The 23,015-nt window shown below is 49.1% G+C and overlaps 1 protein-coding gene and 1 pseudogene across 1 annotated transcript; both read right to left on the bottom strand.

Moving 5' to 3' along the window:
• Positions 1-1,421: 1,421 nt before the first annotated feature.
• LOC112425021 (large ribosomal subunit protein eL24-like) lies at positions 1,422-7,289 on the bottom strand (annotated as a pseudogene).
• Positions 7,290-10,866: 3,577 nt separating this feature from the next.
• Positions 10,867-21,008, bottom strand: LOC105472901 (coiled-coil domain containing 177). The gene is made up of 2 exons (XM_011726482.2): positions 20,351-21,008; positions 10,867-19,459 (listed from the first exon to the last, which is right to left on the bottom strand). The coding sequence occupies exon 2, from the start codon at positions 19,429-19,431 to the stop codon at positions 17,311-17,313; it is 2,121 nt and encodes a 706-aa protein (XP_011724784.2). The 5' UTR covers positions 19,432-19,459; positions 20,351-21,008; the 3' UTR covers positions 10,867-17,310.
• Positions 21,009-23,015: the final 2,007 nt, after the last annotated feature.

Below are 23,015 nucleotides of genomic sequence, written 5' to 3'. Positions count from 1 at the left end.
GTGAGTATATTTCTGTAAGTCCATAGTTATTAGCAGAATCCCACCCCAGTGTGAGACCTGGTTGTGTTTGACCAGGTCCATGAAGTGTAGTAGCAGTTGCTCCCACTAGACTATTTTTGCCTTGAAAATCTAGGCAAAAATAGAGGCTTTGGTTAAAAAAAAGGAGGGTGGGGTAGGGGGAAGATTGATAGATCAAATGTAATTGGAAAAGGCATGCAACCTTTTTCAATGTATACACATCTACAGAGGTCTATTTACAGATCTGGGATGGGGTTGGGCTCAGTGGCTCATGCCTGTAATCCCAGCACTTTGGGCGGCTGAGGTGGGAGGATCACTTGAGCCCAGAAGGTTGAAGCTGCATTGAGCCACAGTAGAGCCACTGCACTCCAGTCTGGGTGACAGAGTGAGACCCAGTCTCAACACAAACAAACAAACAAATCTGGGATGGGGCACTCCTGGTGGACTTCTCTGGTCATTGTGTAGAGGGTACTATGCACTCTCCAAGGACCAAGGTCTTGCAGCCAACTCTGAAAGCCAGGGCTCTGGCCCCCAGCCAGCCTTTCCTTGAAGGCATTTCTTGAGTGCATTGCCCTTGGCAGCAGTTAGATGCTGCTGCTTTTTATTAGTGTTTCCTTCTTTTTTTCCAGGCCCTCTTTTGGGGTTCTTTCTGCAGACAGTGGCTTTCATTTTAGCCTGAGGGTTCAGAAGAGGACAGTGGGCTGGCCTCACCACCCATCAGCCTCTGCTTTGGGGACTGAATGCACAACATCATCCTCACTCCTAAACTGACCTCCAAATACACACAGTTGTGATCTCACTGCTTAGGAGGGCTGGAAGCTGTGGCAGCTCTTCTGAGGGCTCAGTGGGGCCAGCCACCCTCAGCTGGAGGTGTAAGCAGGTTTTTTTTTTTTTTTTTTAATCGAGAAGGAGTCTCTCTCTATTGCCCAGGCTGGAGTGTAGTGCTATGATCTTGGCTCACTGCAACCTCCACCCCCCGAGTTCAAGCAATTATCTTGCCTCAGCCTCCTAAGTAACTGGGATTATAGGTGCCCGCCTAATCCCATGCCCAGCTAATTTTATTGTATTTTTAGTAGAGATGGGGTTTCACCATGTTGGCCAGGCTAGTTAGGAACTTCTGACCTCAAGTGATCTTCCCGCCTTGGCCTCCCAAAGTGCTGGGATTACAGGCGTGAGCCACCATGCCTGGACATGTAAGCAGATTTTTGTAGGTTAAGTTTGCCCCAGAGCAGGAGCATTCTGTCCTGTTGCCTAAGAAGAGTAAGACTGGTGCTTTTGAGAAAAAGCAAAATGCCAACTCAGGGGGAGAAGCTTCAGACCTCATATTTGACTCAGGCATGCCCTCTACCGCAACCAGGTGATTATGGTGGTTTAACTGTCCTTGATGGTAGAACAAGACGCTCTCACATTTGTGGAGACCTTTGATAGTGGCGCTGTTTTCCGCAGTCCTGTCTTCGATGAGTCATCTCATATTTCCTCCCTAGTAGAGCACAGGGTGAGGTGGGGCGGGAGGGGAGGTCACCTTCAAAGAGGCCCACCAAACAGGGGAATCTTGGGGCCACGAATACCCTCTGCTTACATTAGCCAATGTTGATACAAGGTCACCTTCAAAGTTCTTGTTCATCTTACGTAAACCTGTTCAGGTGACAAAGCCCTCGAAGTCTTGAATTTATGTGGTCTTAGACTTTAAAGTTCTTGAGAAAAAAACACCATAGGGGAAAATCTAAAAGACAGCTTTATGCTTTGACTTAACTTTGTCTGTGAATTGAAAAGGAACTTGCCTTTCTTCAGCTCTGGGAAGGAGGAACAACTTGGGAGCTTAATGACAGGTCACTGACCCCACCCTAGTGGACTGTTAGGCTTTGTGATCTGGATTGAACATGGACACCCCCAGTCAGCCTCTCTGCATCCCTTCCAGCACATTCTTTCTGAGGGTGAAACTAAAAGCAATAGTTTAGTTTGTGGTTACCTTTATTTCAACAGAGTTTAACTTTTAGAACCACCTACTTAAAACGAATGATGAAATTAATAATAAAAGTTATTTATTGTGGGGCGTGGTGGCTCATGCCTATAATCCCAGTGCTTTGGGAAAGTGAGGTGGACAGATCACCTGAGGTCAGGAGTTTGAGACCAGCCTGGCCAACGTGGTGAAACCCTATCTCTACTAAAAATACAAAAATTAACTGGCCGTGGTGGCGCAAGCCTGTAATCCCAGCTACTCTGGAGGCTAAGGCAGGAGAGTCACTTGAACCTGGAAGATGGAGGTTGCAGTGAGCCAAGATCACACCACTGTACTCCAGCCTGGGTGACAAGAGAACGAGACTCTGTCTCAGAAAAAAAAAAAAAAAAAAAAAAAAAAGCTATTTATTGAGCACATATTATGTGCCAGGCACTGTGCTATTTTCTCTGCATGCTTTTTTCTCATTTAGTCCTCACAACAACCTGTGCAGTAGATACCTTTTTTTGTTGTTAAAAATTTTTTAGGGATAGAGACTTGGTCTTGCTGTGTTGCCCAGGCTGGTCTTGAATTCCTGGCCTCAAGCAATCCTCTTTGCCGTGACCTCTCTAAGTGCTGAGATTACAGAAGTGAGCCACCACCCCCAGCCTGATAGGTATCATTATTGTCCCCACTTTACAGATGAGGAAAATGAGGCTCAGAGAAATTATGTCATTTGCCCAAGTTGACCCAAAGGTCGGGGTTTTCTCGATTTGACACAATTTTGCAAGAGGGCTGATTCTTAGTGAAAGGGGAGAAACCCAGCTTCTTCCACTTTGGGAAAGGTTGTGTCCTGCCATCCATGTCAGATGGTCCTAAAGAAACACTCACTAACCCTTGTTCTCATGTGTAGAGAAGGATCAGAACAGGAATTAGATAAAGAAAGACATAACAAAAGGGAGTGTCTGAATTTTTTCCTTTTGTCCAATGCAAGTCTGCTTTTGCAACTGAAAAATCCTAATCACTCTCAAAGTTAAAAACTCCAGAAATGTTATCTCCTGGTGATTTGTCTACAGCCTCTTCTACCAGGTACAATGATTTGGTAGGCTGGTTTCACGGCTGTCACCTGTGTAGTCACACAAGGCCCTGAGTTTAGAAGGGCCCATCCTCGCTTTAATGTTCTGCTGTCCATCTTGAAATTCTTACTAATTTTTAAATGAAAGACCATGCATTTTCATTTTTCCCTGGGCACTGCAAGTTATGTAGCTGATCCTGCAATTTAGGAGACTAAAAATAATGTGATATAACCAAGAATAGCTGCAGCCATGAGCTACTCCAGAACCAAAGCTGGGGTGCCTGGGGTCCTTCCTGTGTGTGCTCTGTTTGTGTGGAGAGTAAGTGACCACACAAGGAAGTTGTCTATTCGCTTGCCCTGCAGTGAGAACTGGTGTTGACGTCAGAGCAGGAGCTCGGCAATGAACCCATCAGAAGAGCCCAGTGGAACAGAGATGGAGGGAGCCCTAGGCCTATTCGAAAATCCCAGGAGAACAAGGACAGGTGGCTCAAGCTTCCCTGAGTCTGGATTTGCTTGATGCCCTGACTGGTGGCAGAGGGTCTGATTTCAATGCATCCGACATTAATATATCCTTCTGATCCCAGGCTGGAGCTCAGAGCCTTCAGTACCCCATTTTGTTTAGTTCTGTTTTTGAGACAGGATCTTGCTCCATTTCCCAGGCTGGAGTGCTGTGGTGTAATCATGGCTCACTGTACCCTCAAACTCCTGAGCTGAAGCAATCTTCCTGCTTCAGCCTTCCAAGTAGCTAGGAGTAGAGGTGCATCCCACCATGCCCAGCTAATTTTTTATTTTTGGTAGAGACGAGGTCTCACTATGTTGCCTGGGCTGATCTTGAACCCCAGGCCTCACGTGATCCTCCTGCCTCGACCTTCCAAAGTGTAGGGATTACAGGAGTGAGTCACCATACCTGGAAACTTTTTTTTTTTTTTTTTAGATGGAGTCTCGCTCTGTCACCCAGGCTGGAGTGCACTGGCACTATCTCAGCTCACTGCAACCTCCGTCTCCCAGGTTCAAGTAATTCCCCTGCCTCAGCCTCCTGAGTAGCTGGGATTATAGGTGCCTGCCACGATGCCCAGCTAGTTTTTATTTTTAGTAGAGACGGGGTTTCACCATCTTGTCCAGGCTGGTCTCAAACTCCTGACCTCAGGTGATCTGCCTGCCTTGGCCTCCCAAAGTGCTGGGATTACATGTGTGAGCCACCACGCCCAGCTGCCTGGCAACATTTTGATTTATAAATAATTTGTCCCATCACAAGGCAACGGCAGCCCATTGAAAAACCCAAGTCTTTCTTTGTTGGTTTCTCATACTTTCTCTCTCCTCTCTCCTCTTTCCTTCCTTCCTTGTTTTTTTATTTTTTTTTGAAACGGCGCCTTGCTCCGTCGTCAGGCTGGAGTGCAATGGTGCAATCTTGGCTCACTGCAACCTCTGCCTCCTGGGTTAAAGCGATTCTCCTGCTTCAGCCTCCCAAATAGCTGGGACTACAGGCATGTGTCACCATGCCCGGCTAATTTGTTGTATATTTAGCAGAGATGAGGTTTCACCATGTTAGCCACGATGGTCTCGAACTCCTGACCTCATGATCCACCCGGCTCAGCCTCCCAAAGTGCTGGGACTACAGGCATGAGCCACTGCACCTGGCCCTTTCTTTCCTTTCCTTCCTTTCCTTCCTTTCTTTTCTTTTTTCTTTTTTCTTTTTTCTCTTTTCTTTTCTTTTTTCTTTCCTTCCTTCCTTCCTTCCTTCCTTCCTTCCTTCCTTCCTTCCTTCCTCTCTTTCTTTCTTTCTCTTTCTTTCTCTCTGTTTCTCTCTCTCGCTCTCTTCCTTGCCTTGCCTTGCCTTCTTTCCTTCCTTTCTTTCTTTTGAGATGGAGTCTCACTCTGTCACCCAGGCTGGAGCACAGTGGTGCGATCTCGGTTTACTGCAACCTTCACTTCCCGGATTGAAGCATTTCTCCCACTTCAGCCTCCTGAATAGCTGGGATTACAGGTGTGTGCCATCTTGCTCGGCTAATTTTTGTATTTTTAGTAGACACAGTGTTTTGTCACATTGGCCATGCTGGTCTCAAACTCCTGGCCTCAAGTGATCTGCCCACCTTGGCCTCCCAAAGTGCTGGGATTACAGGCTTGAGTCATGCACCTGGCCAAAAGATCTTTCAAGGAGAAAGAAAGTCCAAGCTGCTCTGAACCATTTGGCTTCTGTGCTATAGTAAAGGTACATAAATCATCATTGCTGGGCATCCATAGACATATATTCACTGCTTCCTTTGTCTACTCGGTCTCCTAACCGCTGTCCCAGAATTTGGGGTGTTAGCCCCCAGACTGCCTTACTGCTAAAGCAGAATTCTGGCATCCCTGGCTGCCCTGTGCTGTTTCTATACTGTCTGCCCCCAGGGCCTCTCTCTGGCTGGCTCTGATCTGGCAGCCTGCTCATTGCTCTGCGTTGTCATGGAGAAGGTTTTAGAAACGTATTGTTGAACTGTGGGTGTATTTCTGCCACCTGGTAACAAGTGGGTTTGTAGAAAAGCCACAATGGAGGAAAAGAAAGCGCTCTTGGAGGACAGAGCTAGTGCCAGGGAAGCCAGCCGTGGCAGAGGGATGGGAGCCTGCACTGCTGTTTGCTGTTTGGTATTCTGTGCAGGCAGCAGAGTGCTGGTTGCCTTGGTTCCTGCAGGACTCCTGGGAGCTTGTGGCAGATGGAAGGCCAAAGCCTCTGCAGAAGTTTGCAGATTCTAGGAAAATGAATTGCCATGCAGCCCAATCTGTGGGAGAAGACCAAGTGGGCTCTCAGCCATTGAGATGCTCTGATGTAAATTATGCTTCATGCAGACAGAGAAGCTGCCCTCTGCTTATGTATGCCATCAGGCTGCCCTTGACCCATCTGTCCCAGCTCCTCATGGGGCCTAGATGTCCTAGCCACTTGGGCACCCCCTCCACCCTCCCACCCCCAGTTCCTGCAAAGACTTCAGACAGCCGATTTAGGGCACCTGCCACACCACTGTCTGCAACTTTGTAGGTCAAAAACAGTTGAATATTGACAATTTCGTATTGTTCAACCTAACTGAAAGCTTCAGGGTGACTTAACACTTTCATCAGGCTTAGATAAGATCATTACAAAAAATCATTAATAGATTTTCTCTTGCCTGATACAATCTCTTCCCTTCTAAATTATTCTAAATCCTGGTACTCTGTGTCCATGTCGTCTTCATCTTCCAAATGATGTATATGCTACTAATTATGCCCTCAAAGCTACAGAGCATACTGCCTTTCCCTTGAGAAGGTTTGTATACTCTTTCTACTCCTTGAGGTAGAGACTAGATCCATTCCCATGCCCATATAGAGAAAAGGTATCTTCTAATGGACTCCAAAGATGTGTTAATTGGTTTGATCACAAGCACAAGAAACTATATATTTGTATTACTTGTACATTCTTTTTTAATATAGTACAATGTTTATTTAAAATCTGAGCTGGGCCAGGCATGGTGGCCCATGCTTTTCATCCTAGCACTTCGAAGGCTGAGGTGGGCAGATCACTTGAGCCCAGGAATTAGAGATCGGCCTAGGCAATGTGGCAAAACTCCATCTTCACAAAAAATTTAAAAATTAACTGGGTGTGGTAGCATGAGCCTATAGTCCCAGCTACTTGGGAGGCTGATGTGGGAGGATCACCTGAGACCGGGGAAGTTTAGGCTGCAGTGAGCCAAGATCACGCCACTGGACTCCAGCCTGGGCAACAGAGTGTGAGACCCTGTCTCAAAAAAAAAAAAAAAAAAAAAAATTCTGATCTGCCAACTTAGAATTTTTCCACCAACTCAGGGAGCTGAAACTTTCACAGGCTTCACAATCTTTTGCTTAGGGGATGCCCTTGTGGATCTTTTTCGATGCTTACTTAGCCTATTTTGCTTCCTTAGCAGCCCTGCAAGCTTGTTCTGGTTGAGCCTTTTTAACTTCAAATTTCTGATTCCTCTTGGCCATTAGATTAGCAAGAGATGCATCACTAATGGCCCCCTGGAATCTGACTGCTTGGCAGTTTCTTTTCTTCTAAATTTCTTCCAAATGTCCCTTTTTGTGCTTTCTTCTGTAGAGGACAATCCGGTTTATCTACCAAGCATCCCTCTTGGAAAGGAAAGCTGACTTGTACTTTACATTAAGAAACTGTAAAACGTCCCTGTCCATCCTGGTGTAGCGCCTTCTGTGTCTAGGGTAGACCTTGTACTCACTAAAACTGCACAACTTGACCTTCAGGGTGGCAGCTCCAGGGGAAAAGAAAAGATGGCAAAGGGAAGGAGGGGATCATGGGAAGAGCCATTCTTCTTATGAGAAGTTTTGGCGACTTTTGAAAAGTCTGTGCTTACCCTTGTCTACGTACATATGACATCTACAGACTATGAACGCATTTTGCATCAGGACCCAAATAGCAACTATCAGGTTCTGAGGCATCTGCCCTCTCCTTCCTCCTCCCTAGATCTTGATTCAGCAGCTTTAAGGTGGCTCTAGTGACGGGCCTCTTATTTTTCTGTTGAGGCATGGGCTTATTTAGCCATCCTCAGCCTCTCGAGATTTATATCCCACCTTAATTTTTCTGTCTGTGGCATCAGCCTAGTATTTCCCAGTCTCTCCCTTTTCTTTCCTGATTTCGATGCTTTCACTGCATTCTCTCCTTTTTTGAACATAAAGATGATTTTACTTATTTTAATAACCTCTTAACCAGCCCTTTCCCCTCCCAGAGGTTTTTACACACTTCCCTCCCTCCTTCCTCTGTTACCACTTCTTTTAGTGGCTGTAAGAAGTGGGAGTCCAGGCAGAACTCTAGACCCACCTAGGGCAGCAAAGGCAGACTGTGAAACCCAGGCCCACAGCTTTTGGTTGAACCCACATCAAATAATGAGAACTGCTTCAATCCTCATATCCTTTTGTTGTGAATTGCAAGCAGGCGGCAAGAGGGGCTTGTCTGGTAAATGCCACCTGTGGATCAGGTGAGATTAAGTCCACTAGATATCCCTTTCCAGGAAGGAAGCAGGTGAACTTCCAGACTTTCCAACACAATCCCCTGGCTTCATGTGGTGATGAAAACAGGCACCTGTAAGTGGAGAAGAAGTAGCCAGTTATAAGTAGGAATACTGAGTACAGACAATGCCCAGAAAATACAAAAAGGCAGCTGGCAGCCCGAAGGGGGAGAGAGCAAAGGGGAGATTTTTATTAAATGCTTTAAAATTGATTTTTTAAAAAATTCTGCTTTTAGCAGAATAAAGTCTTCTGGAAAACTACATACCTAGTGATAATTGGAAGCCAAGTCCTGGACACTTGCAACCACCCACAATAAGATCAGCACGTGTGGAGGGTCTAGAGCACAATTTCTGGCCAGGAGAGGGGTCTTATTCCTATTATTCAAATAGATGGATGGCATCTAACTTCCCTTTAAGCTCCATAATATTGTAATCTGGTGGCCTAGGAAGTTGAAGCCTAGCCACAAATGACACAAACTTGCCATAAACTAAATAATTACCAATGAACAAGAAGGTAGAGGAGGGAGAATCTACCAGTGGGAGTTAATCAATCACACATACAAACTGCCCTTGAGTTGGACTTGCTTTCTAGAGCAGTGCTTCTCAAACTTTAATGTGCAACACGAATCAACTGGGGATCTTGCAAAAGGAAAAAAAAAAAAAAAGAGAGAAAGAAAAGAAAAAGCAGACTCGGACTCAGAAGGTCTGGGGTGGAGTCTGAGCTCTTCGTTTCTTTTTCTTTCTTTTTCTTTCTTTCTTTCTTTTTTTTTTTTGAGATGGAATCTCACTCTGTCACCCAGTCTGGAGTGCAGTGGTGCCATCACGGTTCACTGCAATCTCTGCCTCCTGGGTTCAAGAAATTCTCATGCCTCAGCCTCTCAAGTAGCTGGGATTACAGGCATCCACCACCACGCCTAATTTTTGTATTTTTAGTAGAGCCGGGGTTTTGCCATGTTGGCCAGGCTGGTCTTGAAGTCCTGACCTCAGGTGATCCACCTGTCTTGATCTCCCAAAGTGCTGGGATTGGAGGCATAAGCCACCGAGCCCAGCCTAACCTTTTCATTTCTAATACATTTCCAGGTGATACCAGCGCTGATGGTCTGTGGACCACACTCTGGAGCAGCAAGGTTCTCGAGCAGGGCTACCCAACAAAAATTTCAGTGATGATGGAAACGTTCTATATCTGTGCTAGCCACCAGCCATATGTGGCTGCTGAGTGCTTGCCATGTGGCTAGTGTGACTGAGGAGCTAAATTTTTAGTTTTACTTAAATTTAATTAACTTACTTTTTTTTTCATTTTCTGTTGCTATCACAAAATTTAACTAATTTAAATTTAAATAGGCATATGTGGCTAGAGACTATTGAATTGGAAAGCACAGCTCTAGAGCAGTGGTTCTCAACCTTAAGTGCACATCAGAATCACCTGGAGAGCTTGTGAAAACACAGATTGATGGTCCCACCCCCAGAATATCTGATGCTGATCCTGCTGGCCCAACGACCACCCTTTGAATACCTCTGCTCTAGACTAGGCATCATCTCTGATGTGGTAAGCTTCAGGGTCAGCACAAGAGTCCCTCGTCTTGTCTCTGGGCAGTGAGCCTCAGTCCATCCTTAGTGCCAGCAGGACCCACCTGGTGGCACTAAGCTCCAACGAGATCTGAGCTTTCTCCCTGCAGGCCTTATACATAGACATTGCTGGCAGTGATTCAAATGGCTGCCATTGGGATACTCCAGGAGGTCCCCTGGGTTATAAAATATCATTCCCACTGATTCCCAAGAAGCAACAGAACATATTGGTTAAAAGCATGTGCTGTACAGCCAGACTAAGGGAATCCAAGCTGGCTTTGCTCAACACTGGCTGTGTGACTATGGGCATATAATTGCTTAAAGTTCATGCCTCAATTTTATCATCTGCAAAATGGAAGTAATAACAGTACCTACCACATAGAGAATCTTGTGAGAATCAAGTGCTTAAAACAGTCAACTGCACAGTGTAAGCACTTAGTACACATTGGCTATCATTACCCCTGCAATCCCAGCATTAGCAAATTGCTGCCTTCTGCTATGCATTTGCTCACCCTGCAGGTTCTCTGGAAATAAGCAGATGTTCCTGGGAAGCACAGTCTGCCTACTGTACAATTTTGCTGAGGATTCAGGAGTACTCTGAGGTCCACTAGGGCATCCCTCTAGGTTATCCAAGGATGGAAGAAAGGTGACAAGGTAGGAGAGCTCCTAGAAGGTTGCCATACTCTTCATCCTCACTTCCCCATGCACAGGGAGAGCCAGGATGGGTCAGCCTACCTGTTTAGCATCTCTGTGTATTGATGCAGGTCCAAAGAGGAGAACAGACATCTACAAACCCAGGCCTGAAGCTAGCCTCCATGAAGTTGTCAACAGGGCCAGAGGGCCAGGAAGGGAGACTGGGGACATTTGGCGAGGCTTCTCAGGGAAAGTCATTAGTCGAGCATGAAGTGATGCTAAGGCATATCCAGCTCTCTCCTTCCTGCTCCAACACTACCCCTACAGTGAGTCCATCAGCACTCTCCCCGGTTGGGCTTGTCCCAGACCCTCTTCCTCATTCCTGTGTGGCCATAGCAGAAGATGGCTGTACAGTCCAGAATTCCTGCCAAGTACCACCACACGCTGTAGTACCAGAGTCCCCCCGAACAGTGGTTCTCCCACAACCTCTCCTACTTGGTCCTGCTGAATATGCTATCATAGAACTTGGGTATCACCAGGACAGAAGCACACCCTCTTTGCCCTAGAAAGACACAAATTTTAAAGCATTCTGTCATTTTACCCATCATTTAAGAAGTCTTAAAATAAAATTTCCAAAATTATTATCAGATGTCAATTTTATTGCCAAACAAGGTAAATGAGTAAACAAGTAAATCCCTACCTCCCCCAGCCCCCACAATCCCAGGATTACTGCTTATTACCAGGGGAACCATTTTTCCAGAGCCCCTCATTTGGAATGGTTGGAAGATTGCCACATAGCAAGGACTACCCCCCAAAGGGCTACCATTCAAGCCTAGTGTCCATCAGGACCACTTGGCTTAAGGTCGATCTACCCCATTCCTTCCTTTACCATCTTCTCTAATTTAGGATATCAGTATCCACAAATTGAGTGCTATTTGCCAGATTGTGCTAACTGCTTTCCAAGAACTAAACGATTTAACAACTCCCTACCAAATAGGATCTATTGTCTCCATTTCACAGGGGAGAAGAGGAACGAGTTGAGAATAGCTTGAATAAGTCAAGACACTTGCTCCTTTGCCAAACTCTTTGCCTTAAGTTGTGATAACCACAGGGAATAGATTTTTCAGAATTTGGTGGATGTCAGTCATTTTGTTATACTATGTTCCTGAATGTTGGCATTTTGGCATCTAAATTCTATTTCTCAATACATCTCTGACACCCAGTGAGAGAATGCACTGGGAAGGAGAAGTGTAGTGGCAGCATGAAAACCCTTTGTCAATATGAGGCTCGATGAGGGATTTGGGAGATGCGGACACCATGCTCACAAGCCACAGCCTGAAGCAGCCTTGGGGCTGGAGGCAGGTGGGAGCAATGGAACTTTACAAGGGGCAGCTCAGCCTTCCCAGAGATTAGCCCTCCCTGAAAGAATAAGATGGCTGTAGTTCCTCCCTTTGCAAGAACACTGATGCTGGAAGCAGTAAGGGTGGGCGTGTGCATGTGTATGTGCATGCGCGCTTGCACATGTGTCCTCAAACACAGAAATATGGATCATTCACAAGAAAGTCCTGTGAACTGTGTAAGTGTCTGACACAAAAATATGCCATCAATACTCTACTAATGGAGGGCTGGGCACCATGGCTCATGCCTGTAGTCCCAACACTATGGGAGGCTGTGGTGGGTGGATAACTTGAGGCCAGGAGTTTGAGTCCAGCCTGGCCAACATGGCGAAACCCCATCTATACTAAAAATACAAATTTAGCCGGGTGTGGTGGCATGCACCTGTAATCCCAGCGACTTGAGAGGCTGAGGCATGAGAATTGCTTGAATCCAGGAGGCGGAAGTTGCAATGAGCCAAGATGGCGCCACTGCACTCCAGCCTGGGCGATAGAGTAAGACTGTCTCAAAACCAAACCAAAACAAACAAACAAAAGACTGTATTAGTGGAGACGAAGAAAGGCAAGAACACTTCAAAATGACAGCTAATTTAAAAATCACTTTGGATTAGGTTTTTGTGCTCATTTGAGACATGACTGTATTTGATGAATTGAAAAGTAATAATACTGCAAATGATAACATTATCAGCGTTTCTCTGAAAGAAACCATCCCACATTCCATATCCTAACATCTGCTACAGTAAAAAGATAGATAGAGGGAAAGAGACAGAGACAGAGACAGAGAGGGAGACAGAGAAAGAGAGATGAATCACCTTCAACGGTATTGCCTGTCATGACTTTAAGAGAGGCAGCATTGAAAACTGGGCAAGAACTCTACCCTCTGTCCCAGCCCTGACCTATTGGAAACCAAAGCAGCACCAGGGGTAGTAATGAAGGGTTGGGGGCTTGTTGGGAAGATCCATGGGGTTGGGAAGAGGTGTATGTAGAGAGAGATGCCAGGGAGCTCTGTGTAACAAGCACATATGAACTGATGAACTGCTCTTGTCTAAAGACACACATAACCAAAGCATATGATCAGGTGTGATATTCAGGTGCTATGCCAGACACCCAAGGCCGGATGTGACACATATAAGGCCTAAACGACATTTCTAGAACTGAGAGTTTTCTGCTTCTGGGTCCCTGAAAGCCCCTTTGCAGGTTGTGTGAAGAAATACCAAGTTTCCTTATGTTCCTCTGCCACATGTTTCGCTGGGTGAAGATGTGCTCATACAGCAGAGAAAGACAAGCCTGCATAGCAATCTTTGGGCTCAATTACCTGGAAGGCTTAAGAAGTGGGATATTCTGGTTTACTACATTCTTTTATGGATTCAGTATTGACCAGAAATTTCTTTTTGTTGAGACTTTTAAACTGGAAATGGTTCTGCAATTTTGACTTTCTTGTCTCAGCAAGAACAGTCAGATGACAGAGCTGGTACCAAATGATGTTTGGTGAATTAGGACTCTGCACAGCCTGAGGCTCGGTTCTCTAGGTCGAAGATCGTTATTTATGCTGCCTCTCTTAAACGCATGACAGGTAATGCCCCTTGAAGGTGATTCATCTCTCTCTCTCAGTTTATCTCTCTGTCTTTGTTTACTGAAATTTAAAGCTGATTAAGTGCATGGCATGAATTCGACCTGATTAATCAAGGCTTCTCCAAGAAAAAGAGAGCAACAGTGACTAAATGATGATTGAATGGTGGATGACTTGTCCTTAGGAAGCTGACAATGTTTGAAGTTAGTGCCTTGAGGGACCATCAGGTCTGCCTGCAGATGGATACTCAGGTGAGGTGGTTGTTCAGCCCAACATGGAAACAAAGATGTCGTCTGCTCATGACATTGTACATACGTGATATCCAGGGTCAATGATCAGAGAGACTGTTTCTCCAGCACCAAGGGCAGTGCCTGGCACATAGCAGGGGCTCACTGAAAATATGTTGAATGAATGGAGTCCTGCCTAGCTGGTCTATACACATTTCCTCTGGTCACCATTCATTTGTCCATCCATCCCTCTGTCCTTCCCTCCATCCAGTATCTACATGCTTACCATATGTGAGATGTAAAACCATTGGCTTTAAGGGATTCTATGCTAAACAAGATACAGCCCTTTATTTAGAGTCACCTCTATTTCAATGGACTTTGTAAAGGTGAAGAAATACGTGATGGATTTTACAGAATAGCCTGAACACAGACTGCATTCTTATATATCTTCACTATCCCAGAGAGTCTTTGCCTTTAGCAAATCCTGGTTACTGCCCTCATTGGAGTCACAGTCTGCATGCTTCCAAAAAGAATCTTCCACCATCCTGTCTAGATAGGGTGTAGGCATTGGGTCACTGCCTGAGCAGGACACTAAACTAAGCTTCACTGATGATTTCATCTGAAATCGTTTTGTCCTTCTTGCTTCCATGGTAATGAACTAAACCTAAGCTTCTTCCAACGCCTCCCATACCTCCTCACTTCATTTCACATTCTCTGTTTTGTAGAACAAGGGGATGCTCCAAGAGGACAAATGTGATGGTCTGTGATCACTTCAAGGCTGCAATCCCCTGGGTGGTAAGAACACATCCAGCATGGTGCTGTAAAGCAAATTCTGAGCACTCGTTAGAATATCATTTAGGGACAATTCCACCCAGAAGAATATACATCAGGAGCCATTTTTTCCACCCACTATCCTTGTTCCACCTCCAACATTCTCTTGCTGCGTTTCAGAATAGGAAACAACCTCTTCTCTCTGGCGTTGCTTCAAGAAAAGGATATAAACAAGGGGCCCAACGACGATTCTGGAAATTGCTTCTCCTCAGAAAGCAATATGGATATTTATCCTAGAATATGGAGGTCAGCCTATACTCTAGCAGATGGTCTAGAACATTCTTTATTGTCACTAGGTTTGGCTTCTGTTTTTGCTTCCCCCCCCCACCCCAGGGTTTTACTATGTTGCCTGGGCTGGTCTCGAACTCCTGGATGCAAGTGATCCTCCTACCTTGGACTCTCAAAGTGTTGGGATTACAGGCATGTACCACCATACCCAGCCCTGTTTTTGCCTTAATTCTACTTGGCTATGTGGATTTTTGTTTTTTGAAGAATCTAAAAGATTTTGCCTTTACACAGTGCATCTCTCTAAGTGCAAACTTCTAATTTGGTGAGATTCAGGTCTGGGCCTTTGCAACACATGGGATACTATAATTTGTGCTTTTCGAGACTACACCTTTCTGCAACAGGTCATGACAGTACATCACACTCTGTAACCTCAGTACAGTTACATGACCCTTCCTGTTTATAGCAATTGCACCTTTGGTTCCAGAGTTGTAGAAGTGGGGAACCCATCTGGATTCTGATTAACCCTCACAGTGTTTGTGTGACAGAGAGGGCAGAAATCATGATCCCTGATTCTACAGGTTGGGGAAACCAAGGCACAGAGAAGCAATCTACCCAAAGTCACTCAGTAAGCCAGAAAACAAACTGGGTAAAGGTCCAGGCAAGACCACTTATGTTCCTTTCAGTGCCTTGTCTGAAAAATCAGATTGCCTCCTCCAATGAATGCACATACTTTGGAAGTAAGTAATTTTAAAGTGGAATTTTCTATGAAGGTTTCAAAAGCCCTTTACCAACTCAAGAACCACAAGGTAAGAACCAGAATCATATTAACCTTTTAGTTAAATGCTTCTGACTCATGGATAATACCAATTATTTCAACTCACTGACAATCTGGTTACCAACAAGGAGAAAATTTAAGGAAAAAATTCACCCATTCAAGAAATAAACCTCGGTACACAGGTTTATTTCCTTTCCTTGTTTCATGACATCTTAAACCTAACACCCAAGCACTGCTTCCTTCTACACAATACACCTTTTATACTTGTTGGCATGTGATGGGGTGGGAGTGAAGGGTTGACAAAGTGTGTGTGTATGTGTGTGTAAAAATCAGCCATTTCAGGGACAATTTTACCCAGCAGAATATATATGAAATACGTTTAATGTAGTAGTTCACTACCCTGTTTCCTTTCTTTCTATTTTTTTGGTAACTTTTTATTCCTGATCCTGGTTTAATGTAAAAAGTGATGTTTTACTTCCCACCTTCCTTGATGAAGGCAGAGTCAATGGGTGGATATGGCAGTGGGGCAATTTCAGCTTAATGGAAGGGAAGCACTCTAAGGGTTAAAATTGCCTGATGACAACTGAATGTGACCTTTTGGACCATGGAGTGACCTGGTATTGCAAGTATTTCACCCCAGAGGCTAAATGACCATCTGTCCACTATGCACTGCCCCTTCCAACACTAGGGATCCATATTCCCAGAAAGAAACTAGGTTGACAGCAATCCTCCTGCCTCCCCCTCCAGGTCAAGAAAGGCACAAAAAGGACCAACAAATAATACTGACATGGTGCTTTGGATCCAGGAGGCCTTGCGGTACCAGGAGAGGAATACTGATGGTCCCATCTGGAGAATGGGAAAGGTGAGGCATTGAGAGGGTGAAATACTTTCAGGCATAGTCGAGGGGGTACCAGGAAATTTAACGGGTAGACTCTTTTTCCTGGGGGCAGGTGGAGAAGGTACACGGCCATTGATAGTGAACACAACTCTCAACAAAGAGGTAATTCCAGCTCTTCGGCCACCACAGTAAAGCAGCCAAGGATACCCTAATTGTCCTCAGAGAAGTGATGATTCCTTCACAGAGGGAATCCTACACTCCAAACTCTCTGGGGCCCACCCTTGAGACTGCATGCAGGGCTGGAGATTTAGGCAGGAACAGCCTGGGCAGGCACATAAGGTAGCTCTGCTTCTTAAGGCATGACTGCTGTCTTCATGGAGTGGGCCCCACCCTGCAAGGAAGCTTAATGGAATAGAACACTGCTGCCAAAGGAATCCACCCCCTCCAGGGGCTGGGGGCTTCTATTAAAGCTAAACAGCATCACCAAACCAACCAATTTCCTGTGCCACTTGGTAGAATAAGGAGGGAGGGGGCAAAGGACAAAAATCGAACATTATCTGCAGATGATTGTCTAACTAGAAAATCCAAGGGACTGAACTGAAAAACTATCAAAACTGGTGAGAATTTGGTCAGGTGGCCGATTAAAAGTCAGGTCTAAAAAATCAACTGTTTTTTGGATCATTTGGGCATTGCTTGACACCCTGGAGGAGCTGTGTTTTTCTGGGAGGCCTCCGCGCTTTGTGCAGCTTGCCATATTTTGAAAGATGGAGGTGAGCCAGGGTGATGTTCCCTCAGCAGTAGCAACTCTGTCTCAGACACCAATGTCGAACAGGTGCCTGGGGCAACTGCTGCAGAAGGGGTGGGGACAACCACCTCTGCCCTCTCCTGGGGGGCTCTCTCACAAGTCCTGATCAGCCCCTTTCCCCCAAGCTTCTCTATTCCAGCCCAAGAGACACATAGGGAAGTCTGGCAAGGGTCGGTGCAGGAGCCATCAAGGGTGGATGCGGGCAGATTGTGCTATCTCCAAACGAAGTAAGTTTTAAAAACAAAGAGGGCCAGCTGATAGGTCCCACATGTCTGTACTGTTGTTGCCTCATTGGTCAGAAGCCTTGAGAGGCTACCGCGCTGCGCACTGAGCAGGGACTCCCCCGATGGTCAAAGTGGTCCAGGGAGGCCCCACGGGGCTGTGCTTGCCAATCTGACTAGCGAAGAGTTGCAGTTATTTGCGGTCCAGGCTGGCGTGTAGCTGGGCTTCCCGCACCATACGGTCGAAGGAACGTGTGTTGGTCTCCTCCCGCACCTTCTCGCGCACGTGGAAGGAGGCCCGGGCTGTGGAGCGGGCGCTCTCTAGCGCACTGCGCCGTTCCCGCGACAATTGCTCGCTGCGCTCCAGCTTGCGCCCGATGGCCTGGAGTAGCTCTCGCCGGCGGCAGTCTTCGTCTCTCTCCACCTTCTCTTTGTTGGCACGCTGGGCTCGTTCCTTCTCCAGCCGGCTCTGGCCCACGCGCCGCGCCTTCTGCTGCACTGCTTCCTCGGCCACCTGCGTCGCGTGCTGCAGCCGTCGCTCCCCCGCCCGGGCCAGCGCCTCCAGGTGCGCCTGATGTTCCCGCTCTTTGCGCTCTGCCGCCTCCTTGGCCCGCCGACCCTGCAGCTCCTCTCGTCGGGCCCGCTCTCGCAGCTCCCGGGTGCGCTGCTCCACCAAATGCTCGTAGTTCTCCTGCGCGCGGCCCAAGCTGGCTTCCAGCGAGTTCCGCAGGCCCTCTCGCTCCTGGCGCTGCTGCCGGGCCCGGCCCTGTAGCAGCGCCTCGTGGCGCGCCCGCTCGGCCCGGCTCAGCTCCCGCTTCTCCCGCTGCAGCTGACCCTCCTGCCGCTGCTTGGCGCGGGCCGCGCGCTGGGCGCGCTCCCTGCGGATCTGCTCAGCCCGCTCCCGCCCTTCCTGCAGGCCTTCCTCACGTTGCTTCAGGTTCTGCTCCTGCTGAAGCTTGCGCAGCCGATCCTCCCGGGCCGTGCGCTCCGCCCGCTCCCGCCGCAGTAGGCCCTGGCGCTCGGCCAGCTCCCGCCGCCGCTCTTCGCTGCGCTCGTACTGCCGCTGCCGCCGCCGCGCCGCCTCGCGCTCTTCGCGGCCACGGCGGCCTCGCCGCTCTTCCACCTGCGCGGCCCACGCTCTGCGGCCCTGCTCCAGGGCGCGCTGCTTCTCCCGCTCCTCGCGCTCCCGCCGCTGCTCGGCGCGCACGCGCTGCAGCTCCCACTGGCCGTGCGCCGCCGCGCGTTGCTCCAGCAGCAGGAGCTCCTCCTGGTGCCGCGCCAGCATGAGCGCCGCGATCTTCCGGTCACGTTCCGGCACCCCGCGCAGGCCGCGCTCTGCACGCACTTGGCGCACGATGCGCTCCACGCGTTGAGCGGTCTGTGGCGAATGGCTCAGGTCGCCGAGACTGAAGCTGCGGCCGGTGATGGGAACCAGGGTCAGGGCGGACGGGCGGCCCGGAGCGTTGGTGGTGGAGGACGCCGAACCCGCCGGGCAGCTGTTCCTGGCCGAGGCCCGAGGCGGCCAGCGCAGCTCCCTCAAGCTTTCCCCACTGTAGGATGACGAAGATGCGCCCGACTCGGAGCTGAGGGCGCCCTCACGCCGGCGGGACAGTGAGTCCAGCGAATGGCTCTTCCTGCCTGTCCGAGAACCCGCTGGCGGAGGTTGGGTCCGGGTGGAGGAGGGACTGGGGGAAGCCTTGCGGGCCGCACGCGGCGCGGGCGAGGCCGGAAGGCTGGCGCTGCTGCAGCTGCTGCTGCTGCCCGCGCTAGGTGCCGAGGTCGCGGCGGCGGCGGCGGCGGCGGCAGCGGCCGCGGGGCCCAAAGGTGTGAAAAGGCGCCGCTTCTCCTCGCGCATGATGCGCTCGCGCTCGGCCCGGCATTGTTGCAGCTTGGCGCGCCGCTCCGCCTCGTAGGCCTCATACAGGCCAGTGGCCACCCGCATGGAGCGGCCCGGAGCCTCGCGCACCAGATCGGCCAGGGCCCGTGGCAGCAGCTCCACCGGCTTGACCGCACAGCGGGCACAGGCCTCTAGCGAGCGGGGGCTGGTCAGCACATAGCGGCTGCCCTCCGCCTCCGGGCAGTCGAAGTTGAAGAGGTCGAGGTGCAGCAGCGGGGACTGCTCCCGCCGCCCGCCTTCTGCGGCTGCACACGGGACTTCTGCCTTGCGGGGCACCGCCGCGGAGGCCGAGGCCGAGGAGGCTGCGGGCTCCTGGGCGCCCTGGGCATCAGGGGGCACGGACGCCGCGGCCTCGTCCCCTCCGGAGTCACCGGGCTCCGCTCCTGCCTTCTCTTCTTCAGGCACCGGGTCCACCATGGCTGAGCCCAGTCCTTTGTTGGAATCTCTGCGGATCACAAGGAGGGACATCGAGGAATACATCTGAGAGCTGTTCCCCCCTCCTCATCCATAGTCACCCCATCCCAACTTAATCCGCTTTCGGATTAGGCTCAGAGGCTTTGGTGGAACGTAAATCATAAAACCGATGTCGGAAAGCCCAGGCTGAACGCCAGAACGGGGATGGGGGTGGGGCAGACACTCGTGTTCAGAGAGCAGCCTGGGTCTCCCTCAGCCCCGGAATGCGGGATGGAGGCCTGTGGCGAGGCTCCGCTGGGCACCTGGCCCGCTAGATGCATCCCCTTTCTGCTGCAAGTTAAGATGAAAAGATCCAGGTGCAGGCAGGAGCTGGCGAGGGAGGCGCTGGAGGATTCCCGGGAGGATTAGCGTATTTGTTTGTGGCTTAGGCGGGCTACTGGGGATGCAGCTTTGCAGGAACAAAAAAGCAAGAGGCCTGTGCATCCCAAGGGACCCCATTTGCCTAAGGGAAGAAGTTTATGGTTGATTTCCCCTGCCAAAGGAGACTCGGGCGCAGGGCCCCCGGGTGATTAAAGGGCTGGGAGAAGTCCCCAAAGGCCTTTCCGGGAGGGGTAATGGATTCTTGCTCTAGCAGCTCTGGCGGGGCTTGCCGAGGGCTCTGCATGCTGCCTCCGCCCCCACCTCCACCCCCACCGGGTGTTTGCTGGAGATGGAGAAGGTGCCTGGATGCTCTCAGACGCACCGGATCTCCTCCAAGTCTGAATGTGCTAAAGATACCATCCACCCCAGTCTGGGTTCAGATACCCGCCCTCGGGTGCCCTCCGAATTCCCCCACAGCATCCCAGTGGGTGGGCTCCCGGAGCGCAACGAACCTGGCCGCCCAGGTTCCCGCAGCTCCCAGTACCCGAGCCAGTTTACTCACCCCGCGTCCTGGGCTTCGGCCCCGCGCCAAAGGCTTTTGTTCGCAGCTTGCCGCTGTCCCCTGCGCTTCTTCAGTCTCTGCGCCGGTGGGGTCGGGTTACTGCCGGCTGCAACCGCGAAAGGAGCCCCATCTGCCGCCGCCAGCGTCTCTCCATGGGGTCTGCGAACAGGGCGCGCGCACCCCAGATGCTACCTACACGCAGGAGGGGGAGTGCGACAAAGTCTCCCTGAAATAACGCGGCTCTGCACCCTTCCCTCACACTGATTTTTTAAAAAAGATGCCGGGTTCCGTCGCTGCTGCATCGCTCTACACCTCTACAACCGCGGAGGTACCGCGGGTCCCACGCTGCCCCCTGCGCCTCCTGGCGGACAGTCGAGGGTGCTGGTTTGTTTGCTTCGAGGACGAAGGAGAAATTTTTGTTTAAATGTATATGCACACACACGTACGTATGCATATACACACATGTATATATACACCCTACACAGATACAGGTAGATGTAGGTATAGATATGGATAGATACTGATATATAGATCACCAGGAAACCCTAGTCTTTCAGCAGCCTAACTGGGTAGAATGAAGGAATTGCTCAGATTGTTTCTAAAGGAAATCTTGAGGAGCAAACAAACTTGATAGCGAATAATTGGGTGGAAATATGGCGCCTGATGCAAAGTGTGATTTTTTTTCAATGAAAAACTAAAAACAGGCTGGGCAAGGTGGCTTACGCCTGTAATCCCAGCACTTTGGGAGGTCGAGGCCAGTGGATTACTTGAGTCCAGGAATTTGAGACCAGCCTGGACAACATAGCGAGACCCCGTCTCTAAAAAAATTTTAAAGAATTAGCTGGGGTGGTGTCCTGTGCCTGTAGTCCCAGCTACTCCAGAGGCTGAGGTGGGAGGATCACCTGAGCCCAGGAGGTTGAGGCTGCAGTGAGCCATGACTGCACCACTGCACTCCAGCATGGGTGACAGAGTGAGACTCTGTCTCAAACAAATTAAACAAAATAAAAACAAACAAAAACTAAGAACACTCATAGGTTTGAGGCAGGTGGAACATGTGTAACTGGTGTTTAATGCAATGTTTTATGACTTCCTGGTTATAGATAATAATTATAACCAGTTAGTGCCATAGAATGAGTATTATTTTGAGACATCTCCTGCCCACCTCTTTTCCATTTTGAGTGGTAGTGGCCATAGGAGACAGATGGAGGGAAGTTGAGGAAAGGTTGGGATAAAACATTAGAGGGCATGTTGAACTATGCATTGAATAACCTTGGCTGGGTGTGGTGGCACACACCTGTAATCCCAGCACTTTGGGAGGGTGAGGCAGATGGATCACTTGAGGTCAGGAGTTCGAGACCAGCCTGGCCAACATAGTGAAACTCCATCTCTACTAAAAATACAAAAATTAGTTGGGTGTGGTGGCATGTACCTATAATCCCAGCTACTCAGGAGGCTGAGGCAGGAGAATCGCATGAACCTGGGAGGCAGAGGTTGGAGTGAGCTGAGATCTCACCACTGCACTCCAGCCTGGGTGACAGAGTGAGACTCCATCTCAAAAAAAATTTTTTTAATTAAAATAAATTAAAAAAAAAAAAACCTTGACATTGTCAGGTAGGCTATGAGGAGAAAGAAAAGGGTTTTAAGTGGGGGAAAGGACATTATTTGGTTTTTATTTTAAGAACATAACTCTGGCCAGGGCCAAGAGGAGGCAGGAAGCCCAGTTAGCTGGACACGGTGGTCACCCCAGGCAGGAAGGATTGGGGCCAGAGAGGAACAGTGGCAGGAGGAGTATGGCACATAGTGATGGGGAGGGCCAGGGAAGGATGGTTTCCTTTTCGGACCTCCTGATTAAGGTGGAGCAGCTTAGCAGGTGACCGGTAAGTTGTGTCAGAGATCTGGACTGGAGCTAGAATTAGGACATCGTGACCATATACCCGGTTCCTAAAGCCAATAGTGTGAGTGAGATCACTCAGGGAGGGCAGGTGGAACAATGAGAGAGGCTGACAGGGCATGGATGGGGCTGCTAAGGGAAAAGGAATGCACGAAGGGGACCAGCAAGGAGTGCAACAAGGACAGACAGCAAAGTGTGGTCTTGTGTGAGCTACCAGTGGGGCACTGCAGAAGGAGAGTGCGCCCCTCATGTTAAGGGCTGCAGAGGTCCAGGGGGTTTCACCTGGAGTCAAATACCCACTGAAACTGGCAGTTGTGAGTCTTGGGTGACATGGTAAAAACAGCTTAGTATTGCACTGGGGCAGATGCCAAAGTGCAGGAAGCTGAGGTGCAGTGGGAGGTTAGAATTACTGATGCTTTTGACATTTGGGTAGTAGTGTTAAGAACATGAAGGCTTTGGAATTTTGCCCTACTTACATACCAACAGGTGAGCCTGCCACCATTCTGTAGATGCTGGCAGAAGACAGGAGACTCTTGGGTCAGAAACCACCGACTTTGTTACTCATACAGCAGGCAGCATGAGGTCGTGCTTTTGTTGGCTCCCCTTGCTCCACACGTCCCATGGGTCATAGACAGGTGGTGAATTAGGTAGAGATTAGTAAACCCTAAACTTTTCAACAGGGCTGTTAGCAAACCTGCTCAATCATTGTCCCAGTGACAGCATTATCTTTATTATTCTGGACTGCAAACAAATCTCCCTTCTTTGCTGGAGGGA

Source organism: Macaca nemestrina, chromosome 7 (assembly GCF_043159975.1).
Source record: "Macaca nemestrina isolate mMacNem1 chromosome 7, mMacNem.hap1, whole genome shotgun sequence".
Lineage (NCBI taxonomy): Eukaryota > Metazoa > Chordata > Mammalia > Primates > Cercopithecidae > Macaca > Macaca nemestrina.
This window is presented reverse-complemented; position numbering and strand designations above follow the sequence as displayed.